The 19305-nt window shown below is 35.8% G+C and overlaps 2 protein-coding genes, 1 long non-coding RNA gene and 1 pseudogene across 6 annotated transcripts; 2 read left to right on the forward strand and 2 right to left on the reverse strand.

The window, feature by feature from the left end:
* Nucleotides 1-17: 17 nt before the first annotated feature.
* Nucleotides 18-7432, reverse strand: LOC147542369 (DEAD/DEAH box helicase). The gene is made up of 15 exons (XM_086673349.1): nucleotides 6583-7432; nucleotides 6269-6494; nucleotides 5472-5717; nucleotides 5005-5139; nucleotides 4555-4679; nucleotides 4253-4392; nucleotides 3798-3868; nucleotides 3077-3238; nucleotides 2538-2624; nucleotides 2207-2380; nucleotides 2073-2117; nucleotides 1299-1655; nucleotides 541-839; nucleotides 378-442; nucleotides 18-294 (listed from the first exon to the last, which is right to left on the reverse strand). Exons 1-13 carry the CDS (start codon nucleotides 7215-7217, stop codon nucleotides 738-740), a joined length of 2505 nt encoding a protein of 834 aa, XP_086529475.1. The 5' UTR covers nucleotides 7218-7432; the 3' UTR covers nucleotides 18-294; nucleotides 378-442; nucleotides 541-737.
* Nucleotides 7433-8284: 852 nt separating this feature from the next.
* Nucleotides 8285-11725, forward strand: LOC147542370 (pentatricopeptide repeat-containing protein At1g08070, chloroplastic pseudogene; annotated as a pseudogene). Its single transcript, XR_015239743.1, has one exon. The product of XR_015239743.1 is annotated as a pentatricopeptide repeat-containing protein At1g08070, chloroplastic pseudogene (transcript).
* Nucleotides 10584-11976, reverse strand: LOC147542371 (ribosome biogenesis NEP1-like protein). Its single transcript, XM_086673350.1, has 4 exons — nucleotides 11664-11976; nucleotides 11431-11567; nucleotides 11034-11330; nucleotides 10584-10944 (listed from the first exon to the last, which is right to left on the reverse strand). The coding sequence occupies exons 1-4, from the start codon at nucleotides 11679-11681 to the stop codon at nucleotides 10890-10892; spliced, it is 507 nt and encodes a 168-aa protein (XP_086529476.1). The 5' UTR covers nucleotides 11682-11976; the 3' UTR covers nucleotides 10584-10889.
* A 3004-nt stretch (nucleotides 11977-14980) lies between these two features.
* LOC147542372 (uncharacterized) lies at nucleotides 14981-18801 on the forward strand. Of its 3 annotated transcripts, none has more exons than XR_015223699.1 (3): nucleotides 14981-15193; nucleotides 17939-18165; nucleotides 18605-18801. It is a non-coding gene; the product is annotated as an uncharacterized LOC147542372 (long non-coding RNA). The 3 variants fall into 3 exon arrangements; XR_015223698.1 differs by having other exon boundaries at nucleotides 15013-15157; XR_015223700.1 differs by having other exon boundaries at nucleotides 15023-15157; nucleotides 17946-18165.
* The last annotated feature ends 504 nt before the right edge of the window (nucleotides 18802-19305 follow it).

A 19305-nucleotide genomic window follows, 5' to 3' on the forward strand; every position in this document is an offset into this window, starting at 1 on the left:
CTACAAGGAAAGGAACATAATGAAAAAGAAGAGTTTACAATCACTTAACAGAACATTTTTGGTATAACTGAACATTCCACTGCAATTAAAGTAACTTGATGATTAGGAATATAATACTTAGTAGGATAAACGAGCCTGGACTCCTCAAGTTATAGCACTCGATGAGCTTACACACGTCGTTGGCTCCACCAAAGTTTAGTTAGTCCGTCTTGTTATAATTAGTCTGATAATGTGGGACGACTCTGACATTGCTCAAACTCAGTAATTAAATATTCCTCGTATTAACCACAGGACCTGCATAAACAGAATAATACATACATTAGCCAATCGTTCAGAACCTTCAGTTCCACGAGATTTGCAGAATATAGATTTATCACCTAGAATATTGATATTGTATCCCCCCGGGTATCTCGATCAACATCATGTAAGAATGATTTCACAACTTCAGTCGTGCAATTAGCAACATAGGGAAGTTAATCAGAATTAGCAACGGTGGCGCGAAAATAATGGAATAATTCAAACTTTGAGTGTCATAAGTACCTGTCGAGAAATGGTGAATTTGATATGCACCAATTGGCGAGAAAGAATTTGGTTTTCAATTAAGCTACTGGAATTGATGAATCTATAGTTCTATACATGAATAACCCATCCAAACCTGTGATCGTCCAAATACGCCCACGCGAGCCGGGTATACCAGTGTAAACAACATAATACCATTTTCTGCCTTGTCTCATAGATCAGTATTTGATAAGTGCTGGTAGTGAAGCATGGAGTTCAGTTAAACACTGAAAGATCCAGTTCAGAAGTTGCTCTCTTGGTAGCTCCAGAAGTAGTTCCGCCTGTGAAGTAAAAGAAAACTGAAGATCTTTAAAAATAATCCGTTAACCATTTTTTTATGGTTAAAGGAATGGCACAGAGGCCATTAAAGACCAATCATTTTTTATACTAACATCTGCTAGGGATCACTAATTCTCGAGGCACAAACCTTGTATCGTTTGAGAGGAAACATGCAGCAGATGTTTGAATAATTTAATTCAGCTCCACGTAAAAGACATATAGGCCAAACTTACCCTGGTTACAGCCATCTAATACAAACTTAGTTCAAAACTCATAATGTGGGATTGGCTCAGCTCTTGCTAGGAAATGATTAATTCTCTGGGCCCCATTTCCCTGCATCTCTAGTGTGGAAATGAAAATGGAACCTCCCAGAACCATGCCCTAACTACTCCAAAGAGTAACAAAAACTAGAATACTATCTGGTGGAAAGCGTGGCGCAAAATTTCAAAGAAAATACACACCTTGATTTGGTTATCCTCCAAAACTAGTGAGTTTCTCTGAGTATCTGACGTCATCGTCTCTGTCACGATCTTGAAAACCTTCTTGCTCATGTTTGTTTTCATGCCAACCATTTTACCTGATGCATATATTCTAGTAATCCCTAGATCTGCTGCCATCCTCTTCACATAGAGCTTTTTCAATAGCATCTCCATTGAAGGCGGTTCTTTTCCATATTGGCGACGTAGATTCTCCGTGAACTGCATTAAACTCCATGTGTCTCTCTCAGCGGCCTTTTCAGCCTCATTAATTATTCCCATGGGGTTCTCCAGATGATTTATGTAGTCAGAAGGAAGATGGGGTTCTATATTTATATCAAGCTGAAAAGAAAAGATCAAGAGTTTGCTATTAGGTAACACCAAAGATTATTTTTTTGATAAAATATGCTTCCTATATCTTTTTACCGAAGGAGTTTGTGTAATTAACTCGAAACTAAGTTTGAACTCTAATCTAAGATGCACAAATTCAATTTTCTGTACACGTATAAACATATCCTTACATGTACCAAACAAGACAACAGTCTATCGAATAAAGCATGGGGGTAGTCAGGTCCAACCTTATCAGCGCATGCAAGCATCTGATTTCTACTGCCTAAGTGACAAGATCTTTACAGTAAAATGGAGGGTCCAGACCCAACTTGTGTGCCACTAACCCGACCTCGGTGGTTTATCTATAGATGTAAGTTCTATGCACATCATACGACAGTATAGGCTTTTTTCAAGGCTCTTTTAGCAAACCTGTACACTCTCGTAAGGAACTGAGACAAGCCGATGTTCTTCAACCTGAAAATCAACAGTAGAAAATCAGACGGTTTGAAGTGTGTATATAAATGTGGTAAAACAGTAGAAAGAGCATTGTGAACACAAAGTACCTTGGACAAGCTCTCGAAAAGCATTTCAAAGAACAGATCAATGCCCACATTGCCAACATCTCCTGTCTGCTGTTCACCAAATATATTCCCGAACCCTCTTATGCCCATGTCCCGCTCTGCAAGTTGGAATCCTTGGCCAAGATTACAACATTCTTCAAGTGCTTGAAGTCGCTCCTAAAGTTAATCAGAGACAAGAAATTGTTCAAATTCTTTCCTGGAATAAGTACAACTACTAAATCGGAACCAGATTAATCAATTGCAAAAGAGATGACGGTAAGGGACGGAAAGAGCAAATAAAGATGTTAAAATGAGAGTGATACGGAGAACAGACCAGTGCTTGCTCAGACAGCAACGACTTCTCAGGGAAAAATAAGTACGCATAAGCTTCCTTATCCGCCCGACCTACCCTCCCACGGAGCTATTGAAATAGAAGAATATACAGAACTCAGTTAGGAAAAGTTCACTCCAGTAACATCATGAAGAGATTATCATTGAAGCTAGAGCAAATGAATCATTTAACACCGCATCTGTGTGAACTGAAACATATACAATAGGTAAACAACACTCCTTGTATGCCTCTAATATAAAAATTATACTACAATTATTCATCAAATATGTGTATGATGCATGTGTCAATGCCTTGTTGTTCGGCACCTATCCTTTTCAAGGATGTGATGCTAACAAGGAATTTTCAGCATCAAAATCACCAGAATGACACTTAAATGAACTTGTTACGAAGCGCAGAAATGTCTCATTTGAACAATTACATAGTTGATGCTAAGATTTTGTAGCTACATTTCCCAGTCCAGACCAGTGTTTTCCTTTAAAAATAAATAACTTAGGAGAGGTAAACAAATAAAGCGTCAAGACCTGATACAATTGTGCCAAGCCAAATTGGTGAACATCTTGGATTACTATGGTATTAGCATTTTGAATGTCAAGCCCGCTTTCGACTATATTTGTACAGATTAGTATCTTGATTTCTCCTTGGGAAAATTTCTCCATGGTTTCTTCTAGCTGCTTTGAGTATTGCTGCAAAGCAAACCAATCAAATTAATTTGAGAACCACATAAACCTAAAGACAAAGCGAAATAAACAGAATAAGTAGAACTACGAGTCTACGATCCACCCGACCAATCAAGCTTTCATTTTCTAATTTAGTTTTTAGTTTTTCCTTGAGAGTACTAGCTCAATCTTCACAACTGACATCACATCAAGTGTCTACATTATGGACTAGAAACACGTATAAGAATATTGCACGATAAATCATACCATAAGAAAGAAAACATTATGCATATGCATATCGTAGTTGCAGCTGAAAACAATAAAAATGTCTATGTGAGGTTTTCTCCATCATATGAAGAAAAACCTTGCTCCTTGAACATTAACATTCCAGTATTCTTATCACTCAGTCACAGGTCACTTCAGCGCGTAAAATGCCAGATTTCGTGTACTTGCACACAAGCGTGTCGGGATTATACTATACCATTTTATATCGACATCATCTTAACAATTATAAGAAATTTAGTACAAGTTACAGTTCTTAGATATGCCTAAATATCTCAACATAGTATGTAACTGTAGTTGATACCTTTCCATGTGCAACCGCTATTTCAACATCAGGAAACGCTAGCTCAAGAAATCCCATAACTTCGTCAAGACCTGTATTAGAATCGATAATACCGAAGTCAAAAATCGAATAGGAACTAACTCCCAAGTTCTAAGATACTTTTTTTAACTATAAGACAACAAGAAAAGAAATGCGAAAATAAGACAACAAGAAGAGAAATGTGAATAACTAAATCCAAGTCTCAACCCAAAGGCTTTAGCTCATCCCTAACTAATGCTTATTCCAGTTCATAGAATATCTCTGATCTCTCTCATCCATTAAATTAAAAATTACACTCATGTCAGGCAGATCAGCAAATGATAAGAGTAGAGAAAAGAAATGTAATTCTAATATTCAATGCACGTGTCTTGATTAGGCAGAAATAGATTTTCATTTGTAGATAGAATACCCAAGAAAAGATTAAGTGAACTAGTTACCTTTTATACGAGGCAAAACATAGAAAACTTGGCCACCACGATCCAGCTCATACTTGATGGCTGATAAGGCCTTTTTTTCACTATATGCAGAAAGATGAGTTTTTATAGGAACTCTTTCTGGAGGAGGTGTCGAAATTAAACTGATAGACAAGAAAGAAAAATTTATTAAAATGAGTTGCTACACCGTAACATGTTGAAGTTCATTGTGGATCTTTGAATTATTTCAACCTACAACTAAACTAATAGTCGGATAACGTCAGAGACAAAAGTCAATCAAGTAACAAATGCTGTAAAGTCATTACCTTGCATCACGAAACCCAGTCAAAGCTAAGTAAAGGGTCCGTGGTATAGGGGTTGCCGAAAGAGTAAGAACATCAACTGAAGTTTTGAATGAAGCAATCTTCTCCTTTTGTTTCACGCCAAACCTCTAAGAAGAGAACCAGAACTCATGGAAATCAAAAACTTAGGGTTTGACTAGAAAAAATTAAATGCTTTATATCTGAAGTAAGTGAGAAAAAACACTTTCCATACTTCACATTTTCTCCTTGTGCTTTCACTCTCAAGCGGAAAGAAATTTTATCAGAGAGCAAGGGAAAATTATGGCATCGAAACGAACTCTTGATTATTGTCTTCTTTTCCATTACCATATGTTTCTTTAAGTCAACATAAAACTAAGCAAGTAATACATGATTTATGGTTCTCTAAGGAGGAGGATTGGTAGCATATATAAAGAACGAAAGCAAGACGCTCACCTGTTCCTCATCAACAACAAGAAGACCAAGATTATTGTAGAACACCCGATTACCAAGAAGTGCATGAGTTCCAACAATAATGTCCAAATCCCCACTTTTAATCATTGAAAGGTACTGCTCTTTCTCTGACTTGGTCTGCATATAGCAGAAGGTTTAGTCTCATCATAAAACACAACTCGGGAATACATCAAGAAATAAAATTGATACTAAGACACATTTTGTCAAGATTTAAGTGGCTTGTGATTTCAATATCATCATTCTGTCAATATGATAGTGGTCTAAATAGTTCCTCTTCCGCAGTAGTTACGACTTACGACATAGGTAGAATTAACCAATGTAGGTATTTTATATAGAGGTAAGAAATAATATGGAGAATTGTACTATTACAAAGATTCGTATGAAGAACATGCTTGAAAAATATTGGAACTCAAGCTGATGTGTGGTAAAGGCCAGAGAAAACTCCCTACCTGAAACCTGCTTAAAAGTCCAACCTTGATATGAGGATACTGACTAAACCGGTCAGAAATGACATCAAAATGTTGCTTGGCTAGAACGATAGTAGGTGCTAAGACCATAACTTGTTTTCCTGATGAAACAACACAAAAGATAGCACGTAGAGCTACTTCAGTTTTACCAAACCCAACATCCCCACATATCAATCTGTCCATTGGAGTTTCCCTCTCAGTCAAATCCTTCTCAACATCTATGAAAGCCTGAAAACAAAAGGTAGAATCTCCATATAGTAAGCGGACATAAAGCATGAAAGATTATAGTCGGGATTTTGAACAAGCACTTGTGTAAAATCTCACACTGTTGAGGGAGGCACAGTGATGATACACGAATAAGGGCCCCAAAATGTAAAAAGGAATAGTTACTCAAAAGACCACTCCCCGTTGCATAATTCAAACCACAACCTCGAGAAACTTTAAGCTCTTATAGGTTAATAAGTTATACCATGACAACAACCACTTACTATAAAAGAATCAATCATTAAGGAAGGCTTATCTAGCAAAAGCATATGATTCCAACAAGCAATAGACATAATATAACAAGAATTAGTTCATTAGAGCATAGCTAACTTGCGCGAATTGATATTGGGTATTTAAACAAAGTAGAAGCATGCAGAACAAAAAAATATGTCAGAAAAAAAAAAATTGGACTTATTCGACACGGCTGTGCTACTACATTTTGTTTACTGGGTTCTCAATACCAAGCGTCAAATGATACATTTAAGTAAACTCATGAAAATGAGAAAGAGTGTCACCTGTTTTTGATCAGGAGTTGGCTCAAAAGGAAATCGAGAAGTGAATTCAGTTACAGCGGAAGTTTTAGGATACGGAGGCCTCTTCTGTTTCAACCTATAGAGGTATAGCTCCATCAAATCAACAACCATCTTCTGAACAGCTATCTTTCCTTTTATCCTTCTCCTTTCCCACACAGTAGTATCATTCAATTTGCTCAGTGTCCTTGGCTTCTTTGTTTCATTCGGACTGGTAATTCGAACAAAGCAGTTAGAATACTCAATCCTATTAAAACAACAAGATAGATAATGCCAAAGGGTACAACAAAAAAACTCACAGATTGTAACGATAAAGCAAACGTGAAGCTTGCTTTAATGGAAGTTTCGCCATTCCGTCTGCATATTCTATGAACACATACTCGACGGGTGCTGTCGAATCCTTTGGTATATCGAATTTAATCCCAACAAATCGCCCAACTCCTACCTTCTTGTGAACAACATAATCGCCAGAACGAAGGGTATAAGGATCAACTTTATAACTAAAAATCTCACCTTTTTTACCTTCTCTATCTCCTTTCAATTTCTGCAAACCTCTTTGTTGCTGCTCCTTTACCAACTGAATATACTTCTCTGCTTCATCACTATTCATGACAGGTTTTGAAGTTTCCCTATTTCCATTTTCACGAAGAATCCTTTCGTTCAAAACTGATATGGAATCTGGTTGTTCAGAATCAATCTTATCTCTTTTCTGTGTCAGTTTTGTAGCAGCCCCAGAGATAGAAAGACCTTCAGTGTAAACAACATTGGTTCGTAAAGAGAAACGTTTCGTTCTATTTTGGAGTAATAAATTGAATGAGAATAATCCAGAAACCCTAGCGGAAGAACTGAGTTTGAAGAAAAGAGAAGAAGATGAAGAAGAATCGCGTTCGGATATTGAGATTGGTAGTAAACAAGCTACTACTGCTACGGCCATTGATGGAAACAGTAGTTTGAGAGATCAAATTGATATGGAAATGAGAAGAAGGGGAGAAACTGCTTCGAAATCCGCCATTAAAGGTTGTATTTTGAGCTACTGTGAGTGAGAAAGGGTTTAGGGGATAAAATGGTAGCGAAGGTTTCTCTGTACACGTCAGTCGCGGGAAAAGATATTTATCAGACAAGTTTTCTATTATACGCCTAAATTTAATTAAGGGATTAGGATTTAGGCCCAACTACTAATACTGCATCCAAAATCCTGAACTTCGCAAGTTCCATTGCAAGCCGAGGTAAAATTTATTGTTTATTAGTTTATTGAACTTCAATTATTAAATGTACAAATAAAATAGTGTAATTAAAGCTTTAGTCTCGTAGTTTAGTTGGCTTTAAGTCGTAGTTTAGTTGAATTTTAGTTCTGTCGTTATAAAAGTTTAGAATTTGTCGGTTATCGTGTTTATCACATTTTATTTAATGTGTCGATGTCATTCTAATAATTGTCGTAGTCAAATTCCAAAAAGAAAAAAAGATTAGGCAAAAGGAATTTTTACAAGCGCCTAAGTGTTAAAAGAGTCTTTTTCTTCACAAACAATTTTCACTCAAATACCATCTTTTTTTGTAGAAACAATAGCAGTTACACGGAACACCTTTAAGACTTCCCGCAAGCAAAAGGTCCAAGATAAAGTTCCAAAGTCACGAATTAACTAAAGGTCCACTATACTTGCATGTCAGTAAAAATTTGTTCGACTCGATGCAAAAAAAATGCCTTTTTGCTTGTCAAATCTTACCATTGTACAAACAAAAAACATCGAAAAAATGTCGTTGGCTTCCGATATCTATTAGTAGCATTTGAAATATGCATCCAAACATGATTGTTTGGACAACCACCCATGACCCAACCTAACTTGGGGACCAATTCCCAATTTTTCTCAAATGAGTCTTTTTTTTACATTCCCACTGTACTTATTGGGTTGATTCCTCATTTCAAAATTCATGGCAAGTTATTCAATACAATAAAGTAAATTTGACCAGTCAAAGGCCATTGACTAAACTGAAGAAGAAATAGTTGAGGAAAGATACAGAAATCTTACTACTATGAAATGTTTAGTAGAAGTTGTTCAAAATTCAGCTTCTCTTTCTCTCTCTTAAACAAACCCATCACCACCAAACAATTTAATCAAATTCTCTCCCATGTCATCACCAATGACCTCTTCAAAGATCCCTTCATATCAAGCAAACTCCTTTCTCTCTCACCATCTTCAGATACTCCTACTTTCTTCTCTCAAATTCCAAACCCAAATCTATTCTCATGGAATTTCATGTTTAGAACTTATGCCCACAGTTCTTCACCTAAAGAAGCAATCTTTCTTTATAACCAAATGAAACAAAATGGTATTTCACCTGATAATTATACCTTTCCTTTCATTCTTAAAGCTTGTGGACGTCTCTCATTTATAAACAAAGGTGAAGAAATTCATTCATCTAGTCTTAAATTAGGTTTTGAATTTGATGTTTTTGTACAGAATTCTCTTATTTCTATGTATTCTTTGTGTGGGTTGATTGAAATTGCTCGTAAAGTTTTCGACTTTATTCCTGTTTTGATATTAGATGTTGTTTCCTGGAATAGTATGATATCTGGGTACATACAGAATGATTTTTATGGGAAAGGGTTAGAGATATTTGGATATATGTTGTTGGTGAGTAACTCTGTGAAACCTAATGAAGTGACTATTGTGAATGCACTTACTGCTTGTGCAAGAATTGGAGATTTTGTTAATGGTAGAAAGATTCATGCTTTCTTTATAGAAAATGGGCTCACTTTAGATGTCTTTTTGGGTTCGTCGTTGATCGATATGTATGGAAAATGTGGTTGTATAGACAATGCTAGGAAAGTGTTCGATCAAATGCCGGAGAGAAATGTAGTGTGTTGGACATCTATGATTTCCGGGTACACACAATCTGGTTTATTTAAGGAAGCAATTGGGTTATTTAGGGAGATGCAGATGGCGAATGTGAAAGCCGATGAAGCGACAGTAGCTTGTGTGATTTCTGCTTGTGGTCATTTGGGTGCTTTGGACCAAGGAAGATGGGTTCACGCTTATTGCGATAGAAACGAAATCAAAATGAATCTCACTGTGAATAATGCACTTGTTGATATGTATTCGAAATGTGGGGAAATTGATAAAGCTCATGACATTTTTAACGAATTGGTTCTGAAAGATGTTTTCTCCTGGACTGTGATGATATCCGGGTTTGCCATGAATGGAAAGTCTAGTGAAGCATTAGACTTGTTTTCACTGATGGAATCATCTGGTGAAGTTAAACCGAATGAGGTCACTTTCCTTGGTGTGTTATCTGCTTGTAGTCATGGTGGATTTGTCGATAAAGGGTACTATTATTTTAACTCAATGACCAAAACATATAATCTTACCCCTAGGCTCGAACACTACGGCTGTATAGTTGATCTTCTCGGACGTGCCAAACTTTTGAAGGAAGCAGAAAATTTTCTTAGAGCAATACCAATTAAACCGGATGCAGTTATTTGGCGGTCATTGCTGTTTTCGTCCAAGACTAATGGGAATATCGAACTGGCCGAATTCGCAGCAGAAAGAATTTTAGAGTTGGAGCCACAGAAATGTGGAGTTCATGTTTTATTATCGAATGCTTATGCTGCAGCTTCAAGGTGGAATGATGTGAAGAGGGTGAGGACAAGTATGGACATTCGTGGCATAAGCAAGCAACCAGGTTGCTCATGTATTGAAATTAACGGGGTTGTACATGAATTTTTAGTTGCAGACACTTCACACCCTCAAGCCGCTATGGTATTCGAGACTATTTCGGGGTTAAGTCGAATTTTAAAGTTTAAAGGATATTTCGTGGATTTTTCAGATTATTTGGAGAATGCAAGACAAGTCGGTGACTGAGTTAGATCAAGGCATCCTAGAACTTGGATATATAGCCATCAAACTAAATTTCATTCTCCCTAGCCTGGCCTTTGGAGTTGATGCAAATAATCATAAGTTATCCTTCCGGATGCCTCGCTCTCTTTCAAATCGCGCCAGAATTTCTATCTCCAACACTCATTCATTGATGTACCAAAAGTTCATTTTGGGTTGCTGATAGCTGAAAATTCCTCTAAATTATTGGTTTCCCCAGGAGGGAATTTCCCGGAACACAAGTAATGTATCACCATCTCAACAAGAAGCATTTCCTTTGGAAATCAAATATATATTGCCAGCCCTTCATTTATAATGGAACTAATTTTATAGCCCATACAAGGTATTGGTGTTCGATTTTCCGTTCTTTTTCAGTTTTTTGTTCAAAATGAATTCTGGATATCATCTGCCAATTACCTAGAGATGCAACATAAGTCGAAACGTCCATTTTATTCAGACAAAATATCCCCGAGAAATACAAGGAGGCAAACAATAGACGTCTAAAGAAGTAATCATCATCACATTCCTTCACTCTAAGAGACAGACAGATTCTCCAGAGTGATCACAAGAAGGATGGAATACAAAACTACTACTCCTTCAACAAGAGAAGAATCAAAATACAACATAATATATTACATATTTCTGATAACAAATAAACACCACAAGCTAAACTAACTCCCCTCTTTTAAGAGTTTGGTTGATTAACTAGTGAGGATGACTTCCAAGTAATGAATGATTCAGTATCGACCCGATCCAACTCCGACCGATGCCAATGTCTCTGCCTTTCGCGGGCTGCAATTTCAACCAGATTTCATTACAACTTTCATAAAACAAACAGAAAACAGAAATTCATGGATGGAACGAATGAGTTTCGTTAGTACCTGGAGTAAATGTCACCGCGGATGGGGTTAGGGATGGTTGCTTGATTTGGGTCTTGGATGTGACCAACTTTTCTAAGAAAAGACTTGTTAATGAATTTATCAGAATTATGAACGGCAAGATCAGGTTCTTCGACTTCAGGAACAGCGCCTCTTCTCTTCTTATTGATTTGAACAGCAGGTGCGTAATTTAACTGCTGTTTGGCTGTGTGAACTCCGAACGTCATCGCCAGCAACACCAAACCCATCGTCACATATATCGGTACGTAATCTCCCTTCAACTTTGTCCCTAACCCTCCCCTGTTTTTTCGTTCACCATTAACCAAAACTCACATTTAAAATTTCAAATCACATATATGCAAATGGAAGAAGATGTTAGATGTGTAAAAGAAGTAATTACTTTTTGTGGGTTGGAGGTGGTTGGTGGTGAAGGGGAGCTTCGACGGTGGCAGCAACTGGTTTCATCTTAGGGAGTGTGGATGTAGTTGCAAACATCCTGTTTCCTTCCATTCTCTTCAACATTGTCCTCCAGTATGTCTGCATCAAAACCCCAATTTGTTTATCAATGTTCGCACTTCAGAGAGAGAAAGTGAAGAAGAGAGAGAGAGAGAGAATGACAAGAAAAACACTTACAGATGCCCTGGCAGCCATGATTGAAAAATATTACTGTAATAAAATAGATTTGAATTGTGTTTGGATTTTCTGTTTTTCTTTTGTTTTTTGGTCTGAATAAGGGGAGGGAAGTTGGTGTATTTAAAGAAGAAAGGAGACGAATCCAGAGAGAGAGAGAGAGAGAGTTGACGGTTGGAAATATTTCAGGGGGAGAGAATCAACAGAGGAGCGAAACGTGTAAGCAAGTTAGAGGAGGGAGGGGTAAGAGACTCCTCTAGAAACGGTCTTCTCATTCTCAACAGTATTTTTCGAATTTTCCAGCCATTCTCTACCCTGAGAAAAAAAAATACAGTACTATTTCCGGTTAGAAGAATGGGGTTCTTCTAAAGACAAGGGGTCAAGCTTTCAAAAGAAAAAAAAAAAAAAAAAAAAAAAAAAGACAAGGGGTCAAAAAGCTGTTAGCATTCATCTCTATTACCACCAGACTCAACTGCTCTTTTTTCTGTTGCACTGTACAACTATGTAGGCACCGGTCAAAGCCAACTTAACCCTAATCCCTCCATCCATCTCTCACAAAATCTGAACCAACTTCCCCACCATCATATTTCCCAGACAACCCCTCTCTCAAAATTGAATCTTCTTCGACAATTTTATTAGTTATTGCTTCTTCTTCCAATGCCAAAGCCAAGGGAATAGATGAACGAGAAGAATCTCTCTTAGGATCCCAAATAAGAACACATTTCATTTTTGGGTACTCTAAGAAAAACCCATATCTTGAATCAAAATTTAAACTACTACTACAACTAAATTTACTCCTTGTTCTCGAAATACCTAGGTTAAGCTTTAAGTAGGTCATTCCTTAACAAAAAAAAAAAAAAAGCTTTAAGTGGGTCACTGAAAAAGAGTCACCTGTAGCAGGCAAGACACTTCCAGCTTGCATTTTGAGATTATATTCAAATATGAAAACAAAAACCCACCATCAAAAAACCTATTCAAGATCAATAAAAATGAAAATTATTTACTCGAGATAGATTCAACATCAACAAATTACAACTGAAAAATGATCTCTTTAATATTTGAGGGTTTATCAGTTAGTTATACAGAAAGTGAGATGAGTTCATTACCTTTGGATTTAATGAAATTTGGAAGGAAGAAATAATCAGAGTTTTGAGTTAATTACTAAAGTTTTGGAAGAGATTGAAGTATTGGGTTTTGGCAACAGCCATTCAATTGGGAATGAAAGGTTTAGAGAGGGATATTATAGATAAGAACTCTTGTGCAAACCCGTTTGAATTCTTCATCTTTTGGAGCTATAGGTAGTAGTAGTAGTAGTAGTAGTACTGTATCAGAGGTGAATTCTGAGAATAAAGATGACCTAGATAGTTCCCAATTTGAACAACCAGAGAAGAAGGAAAAAAACTAACGGAGGTGAACATCACTCACATTAAAAATCGATGCTTATAGAGAACTCGGGTCAATGATCATTAACCCGAGTCAATAAAATTTTCGGGTGCTAATAGTCTTTTGGCCCGGTGCCTTTAGAAGCACCCGAAGAATGGATACTTAGCCATAGAACAATAACCTTAATTTTAGAGGAATAAGAAGAGAGATATCAAGAAACAATCAACTTCATTTTTTTTTTGAGGAAGTAACTTACAAAGTCATTGCAACGGCATACGTACATAAAAAAAAATACAAAATGTGATAAACACGGTAACCGCTGAAATTAAATTTTGAAACAAACAGATTTAAAACTCAACTAAACTACAGGTCTAAAGCCCAACGAATTAAATGACCTAAAGCCTAGGTAACTACATTATTTATACCTTCTTAAGAACTCAGGTTCAACAAATCATGGATTCTACCTCTTCTAGGAATCGAACTTGGGACCTCCAGAATTTTGGAGTTCATACCTTCTTATGTCGTTTGTTTTCCATTACTTCTAAGTGTTTGATTTTTGTTTTTATATTAAATCTAAATGTTATGAAACTGAGTAATTGTCTATTTTGACCTTAAAGCATTTAAATATTATAATTTCATACTAATTCATTAAGTTCACGAGTTTAGATACCAAAGAACTAAGGTTTAAGAATACTTTTTGTCGATAACATTAACTGCAAACAATTAAGAATTATGAAAGAGAAAGAGCTCACGTTGCATCATGGAGGTTGGGTGGTTCCGTGATTAGTGAAGGAGGAGAAGTGAAAAAAATTAAGAGAAAAGCTTAGGCCAAAGATCAGAGAAGAAAGGGAAGAGTTGTCGCTAAAATCATAAAAAAAGTTTTGCACTTATTTATTATTTAAGATTTTCTTTTTAGTTAAGATTATGTTGGTCATTATTATATTACGAGAAGGATAATAATGTCATTTTTAACACTTATAGAGTAAGTGAAAAAAATAAGCTCCAAGTTATAGATTACTTTTTTGCACTTACTTTGCCATCACTTTGAAGTGAATCACTTATTACGTGAAAAAACAAACGGCTTAAAATTGTCGGACCACACTTAATAAGTGAAAATCAACTTTTCATATCTCAACTGATTGTTTAGTTTATGTCAACAATATTTGAATATCCGAACAATTTCTTCAAAGGAAAATACATGGAATCCCCTTGTCAACTCGTATATAAAAATCAATATTGATGCTTCGTTCAAGAATATAGAAGATCTTTCATGTTCCAACTGTAAAAAAAAATGAATATTGATGTTGTATTATCTAGAAATGCAGAAGGAAGCGAGTGCAAAACAATATTATGTGGAATTTCATGGGAGTTGGAAAAGAACATCAAATATATCCACTTAGAAAGTGATAATCAAAACTTCATCAATTATCTGCGCAATTCCAAAAAGACGATACAATGACAATCAAAAGCTCACATCTCAACAATCAGAAATCTCATTCCGAAATTTCCAGGCATTACCTTCTCACACATTCACCGCAATACACTACAAAAATACGTCCTATTTGTAACGGCTTATTGTAACGGCTTCCCGGTGAGCCGTTACAAATAAAGTATATATAACGGCTTCCACGCGAGCCGTTATAAGTATGTACTCTTTTATAACGGCTATCATATGGATAGCCGTTGCAAATGAACTATTTAATTTAGCGCCAACTATTCGATGGCGCCAATTTATTTCCCGCCTCTGGCGTGTTGTTGTTTTAATATAACGGGTGCTTTTCCGTTATAACAACGACTTGTTATAACGGCTTTATTCGGCGTAGCCGTTATAAATGAGTCAGACTTGTTATAACGGCTTATGTCCGTTACAAGTGATACTATATATAACGGCCTTTATTATTTTGGCCGTTATAATTGTGAGCCCTAGAAACCACCACGGGTCCTATTTCGGTTTTCTCTTTCTATTAGTGAGAGAAAATAATAGTTCCGGCGTTCGAACCTTTCCTTTCCTATTAATCTTCACCGGCAAAAAAAACCCTAGAGTTCCACGGCGGTGCCACCACTGCTGAGCTTCGACGCAGGGATCATCCCCGCCACTCGCTTGTTCCGATAAGGTGAACTCATCTATCTCTCTCTCTCTCTCGTCGAATGTTTCTAATCTTTCGGAGTTTTCTATTTACGCCAAAAGTTTAGGTCAGGAATCTTGTTTCTAATCTCTCTTGTCGAATGTTTCTTTATGTATCTTTTGACCTAATTTAACTTTATCTCGCGAAATTTCTCGCAAATTTTCGATTTCTAGGGTTTCTGATGTACGGATCGAGAATTTATGATAAATTTTTTTTGTTTAATTTTGTTGGTTTGAATTGTGATTTTGTATTTGCAGAGTGAAGATTGTGATTTTGGTGGTTGTTCATATGGAACTGAACTTGTTCATATTGAATTGTTAGTAGACTAGTTTCTTCCCTAATTGTTAGTTGAGAAAAATGTACTAACAGTTTACAGTTTACGTTTCTTCCCTAATTGTTAGTTTCTTCCCTAATTGTATATTAAGAAATGATCCAAGAACAGAGTTAACGTTTTTCTTTTACATTCGTTTGGTAGGTAGATATAACGTAACGAAATTCATTTCAACACCTCAATAATTGAGATAATATGTTCGAAGAGGACGTGAACGAAGACGACTACACGAAACAATAGTAGAATACATAATAATTGAATAATGCAGATGTAAACCTTAACTAAAGGATGTGTGTGGAAATAAAAACAGGTGTTTTTAGGTGAATTTTGAGGGGCCAAGGAATGCTTGTTATTAGTTGTATGAAATCAATAGAGTTGTGTAAATTGAATGAAAAGCTATCATATATGGAGCTAATATTTTCACTTGAATGCAGAAGATTTCGCTATCTATAAATATGCATGTCTATAATCATATATTTCATATCATAGGTTTCTTCATTTTCTTAGAAGTTAAACCTACAAGTTCCAACAGTGGCAAATATAACCAAAAGCTTAAAATACACAAGCCTTACTCTTATGTTATGTTTTCTTACCGTATTCGTCTCTGATCGTCCGAGTACTTTCCTCAATGATTTTCATGTCACCTGGTCTGATTCACATATCAAACAATTAGAAAGATTGTGATTCACATAGTGAAGGATGTTATTTCTTTTCAAGTTTCTTCCCTAACTACTTAATTTGAATTTCATATTTGTTTTTCAAATTTTCCGAAAGATAAATTATATGAGATTAACATTTAACTCAATCCCAGAGAATGTATTGTTCAAGTGATATATTGTTAGATTAGGAGCTCATGTGTAGTTTATAATAGTGTAAAGAACCGATTAGAACTTGGTTATCTCTAAAAATGTGAACAAAATTCATGTTGGGATATTGAACCAATAACGTAAAATGAAGTTATGCATCATGGTTGGAGTTGAATAGATGAATCAAAGCCAAAATTAAAATAATTTCTAGTGAATCATGGTTTCCTTCATTATCTTCACCATCTATCCAAATGCCAAGGAAATTGATGGTACTATACCTTGGAAAACTTCCAAGGAGAAGTTTAAGTGTACAGCTTACTTGCAATTTTTGTGGTGAAAGAACAAAAAGACTTGTAAATCGATTAGTATATTGATGGTGATGGTGTTATTTTCTTTCCGTAATTTTTCCTTTTTCAAAAATAACATGTACGAGATGTTTCTGGTTTTTTAAAATTTTTTGATGTGTACCACTACAAAAATACGTCTTATTTGGAGAAGACATTACTAGAGCATATATCACAGTATACTACACCCATGACAGTGATCTTATTAGAGGTAGTAGTAGTAGCACTGGGCATGGTTCCGTGTTTCGAGACGACTTTTATGCATAGTGAATGAGTGAAGATAGAAGCAAGTAGAAGTAGTGAGAGAAAGCTTGAATCCATGGGTAGATTGAAGAAAGGTTCTGAAGAAAGCTTTATTGAATTGAGATGATTATGAATGGTAGTAGTAGTAGTAGTAGTTGATGAGAGGTGAGAATATGTGGGGTATATAAAGCTTTATTTTTGGCTTTAGGATGAAGTTTAATATGGTTAGCTGGGGGATATTGAGACATTTTGCGATCTATATAGATATGTAGTATAATTTTCTTTAGGATGGCTAAGGGTTGAATTGGTTGATAAAAACTTACCAGTTGCAGGTTACTTGTCCGATCAGACCTAGTAAACCTTGGAACCTGATTCGGACTATTTGCTATAAGATCAATTTGTGACTTCAAGTTGACCTGATCTGTTTAGAGGGAAGCCTGGGCGAATTATCGGCGATAAACCAAGTGACTGAAGTTAAAATTTTGATTTTTTCTTTCATTTTTAATTGAATTGCTTTAAGGTAAACTATTGGCATCCTCGGTTTCACTTAGCTATGAGTTAAATTGGTCCAATTACCAGAGAAAGACAAAAATTATGGTCTCAATGTCTGCCAAAGCATTTCCGGATAGATATAGGTTTTCTAAATTGCCTACATACTGCTTATGTGAGGTCACTTTATGGGTAAAACAGAAACCTAAACGATGTATTTGGTTCTCCCTTCTCCTTGTCGTATTGTCATACTTTGTTAAACCTGTCGTTAGAAACTTTTAAATCTCTAGAGAATCGGTGATATATGAAAGTCAAATGATGGATATGTCATAAATTCAGTATTGAACTACAATTTGTAAGGTAAATTATAAAGCATAAAAATTATATGATATATCATTGATGGTTTTAGAGTGAGTTTTGAAATCTTTGTTTGAAGCTCAGTAATGCTTAGGTCAATTATTCGATAAAGTTTCTTGGATACAAATGTTCTATTAGGTGTTCTTCTTTTCATATGTGATTTATAATGATGAAGATTTGTTTTTTTTCATCACCAAAGGAAGCAGGTTTTAAAAAGCCAAACTTGGGTGTCATTTCAAATCTTCAAAATGAAAATAACCAGCTCAGAAAGGAAGTTGATCAACTTATGGAAGGCCAAACTGCAATGCGTGAAATGATAGAGAGACAAGCTGAAATGGCAGAGAGACGAGATAGAGATATTGCTGCATTGATGACACTCTTGCAGCAACAACGACAACCAACTACTTCAGAATCTTCACAACCTAGGTAAGCTTGTTTCCCTCCATTAAATACTTAATAATTTTTAGGTTAATTAGAAAGAGAAGTGAGTTGCTTTCTCTTTACAACATCATGTTATCTTTCTGATTAGATTTGAATGATTATAGTGGAGTTTATGGCATAAAATGAACTCGGGTTAAGACGAAGCCGAACTTAGACTGAACCAGTAAGTTAGTTGTTAATACTTGTTATGTTTGAAACTTTTAGAATTTGATTTGAATGATTATAGTAGAGTTTATGGCATAAAATGAACTCGGGTTTAGCCGAAGCCGAACTAAGGCTGAACCACTAATTAAGTTAGTTGTTAATACTTGTTATGTTTGAAACTTTTAGAATTTGATTTGAATGATTATAGTAGAGTTTATGACATACAAGCTTATCAATATTCTAAATGTGGTTAATTTGTGTTGTAACTCTTATTTAACAGCTATAGGAGTTAAAGATGATGCAATGTGGAGCTATACAAGGTCGAGGTATGAAGTGGTCCAACTCCTGCTGATGATTTGAATGTAAGGGATAAGTGTGTGAGATTTTGATTTTATATAATGTAATATGTTTGGGTTGAATCGATGCACGAACTTGAAACTTATGTTACTATCAATCAATATGAGTTGTTTCGTTTTACTATTGTGTGGTTAGCTCGAGATGTCTCTTTTGTTTTGGTTTTCTGAATTATAAACAGGTACATCAGTAAAAGCTGCAATATTTTGCAGCTGGATTCCACAGCTTTTGAATTTTTTTTTTTTTCAAATCAGACATTTATAACGGCCTTTCTCATCAAAGCCGTTACAAAAAAACACATTTCTAACGGCTACTTTCAAATAGAGCCGTTACAAGAGGAAGTATATGTAACGGTTTTAGTCAAAACAGCCGTTACAAATGAGTCTTCCCATTTGGGGCCATCAAATTCCCGCCACTTTTGTGAGCTCTTTTTATAACGGCTGAAACACAACAAGCCGTTATAAAAAAAGTTATTGTAACGGCCTTTAGCCGTTGCAACTGTATTTGCAACGGGACTTTGTATAACGGCTCTTTTTTTTTATACGACGGCTTTCAGCCGTTATAAAAACCCTTTTATAACGGCTTTTCGGTCTTTTGTAACGGCTTTGGCCGTTATAATTGGGACGT

The sequence above is a fragment of the Eschscholzia californica genome, unplaced genomic scaffold, assembly GCF_041429995.1.
Source record: "Eschscholzia californica isolate CP2 unplaced genomic scaffold, dmEscCali1.0.p SCAF_4, whole genome shotgun sequence".
NCBI lineage: Eukaryota > Viridiplantae > Streptophyta > Magnoliopsida > Ranunculales > Papaveraceae > Eschscholzia > Eschscholzia californica.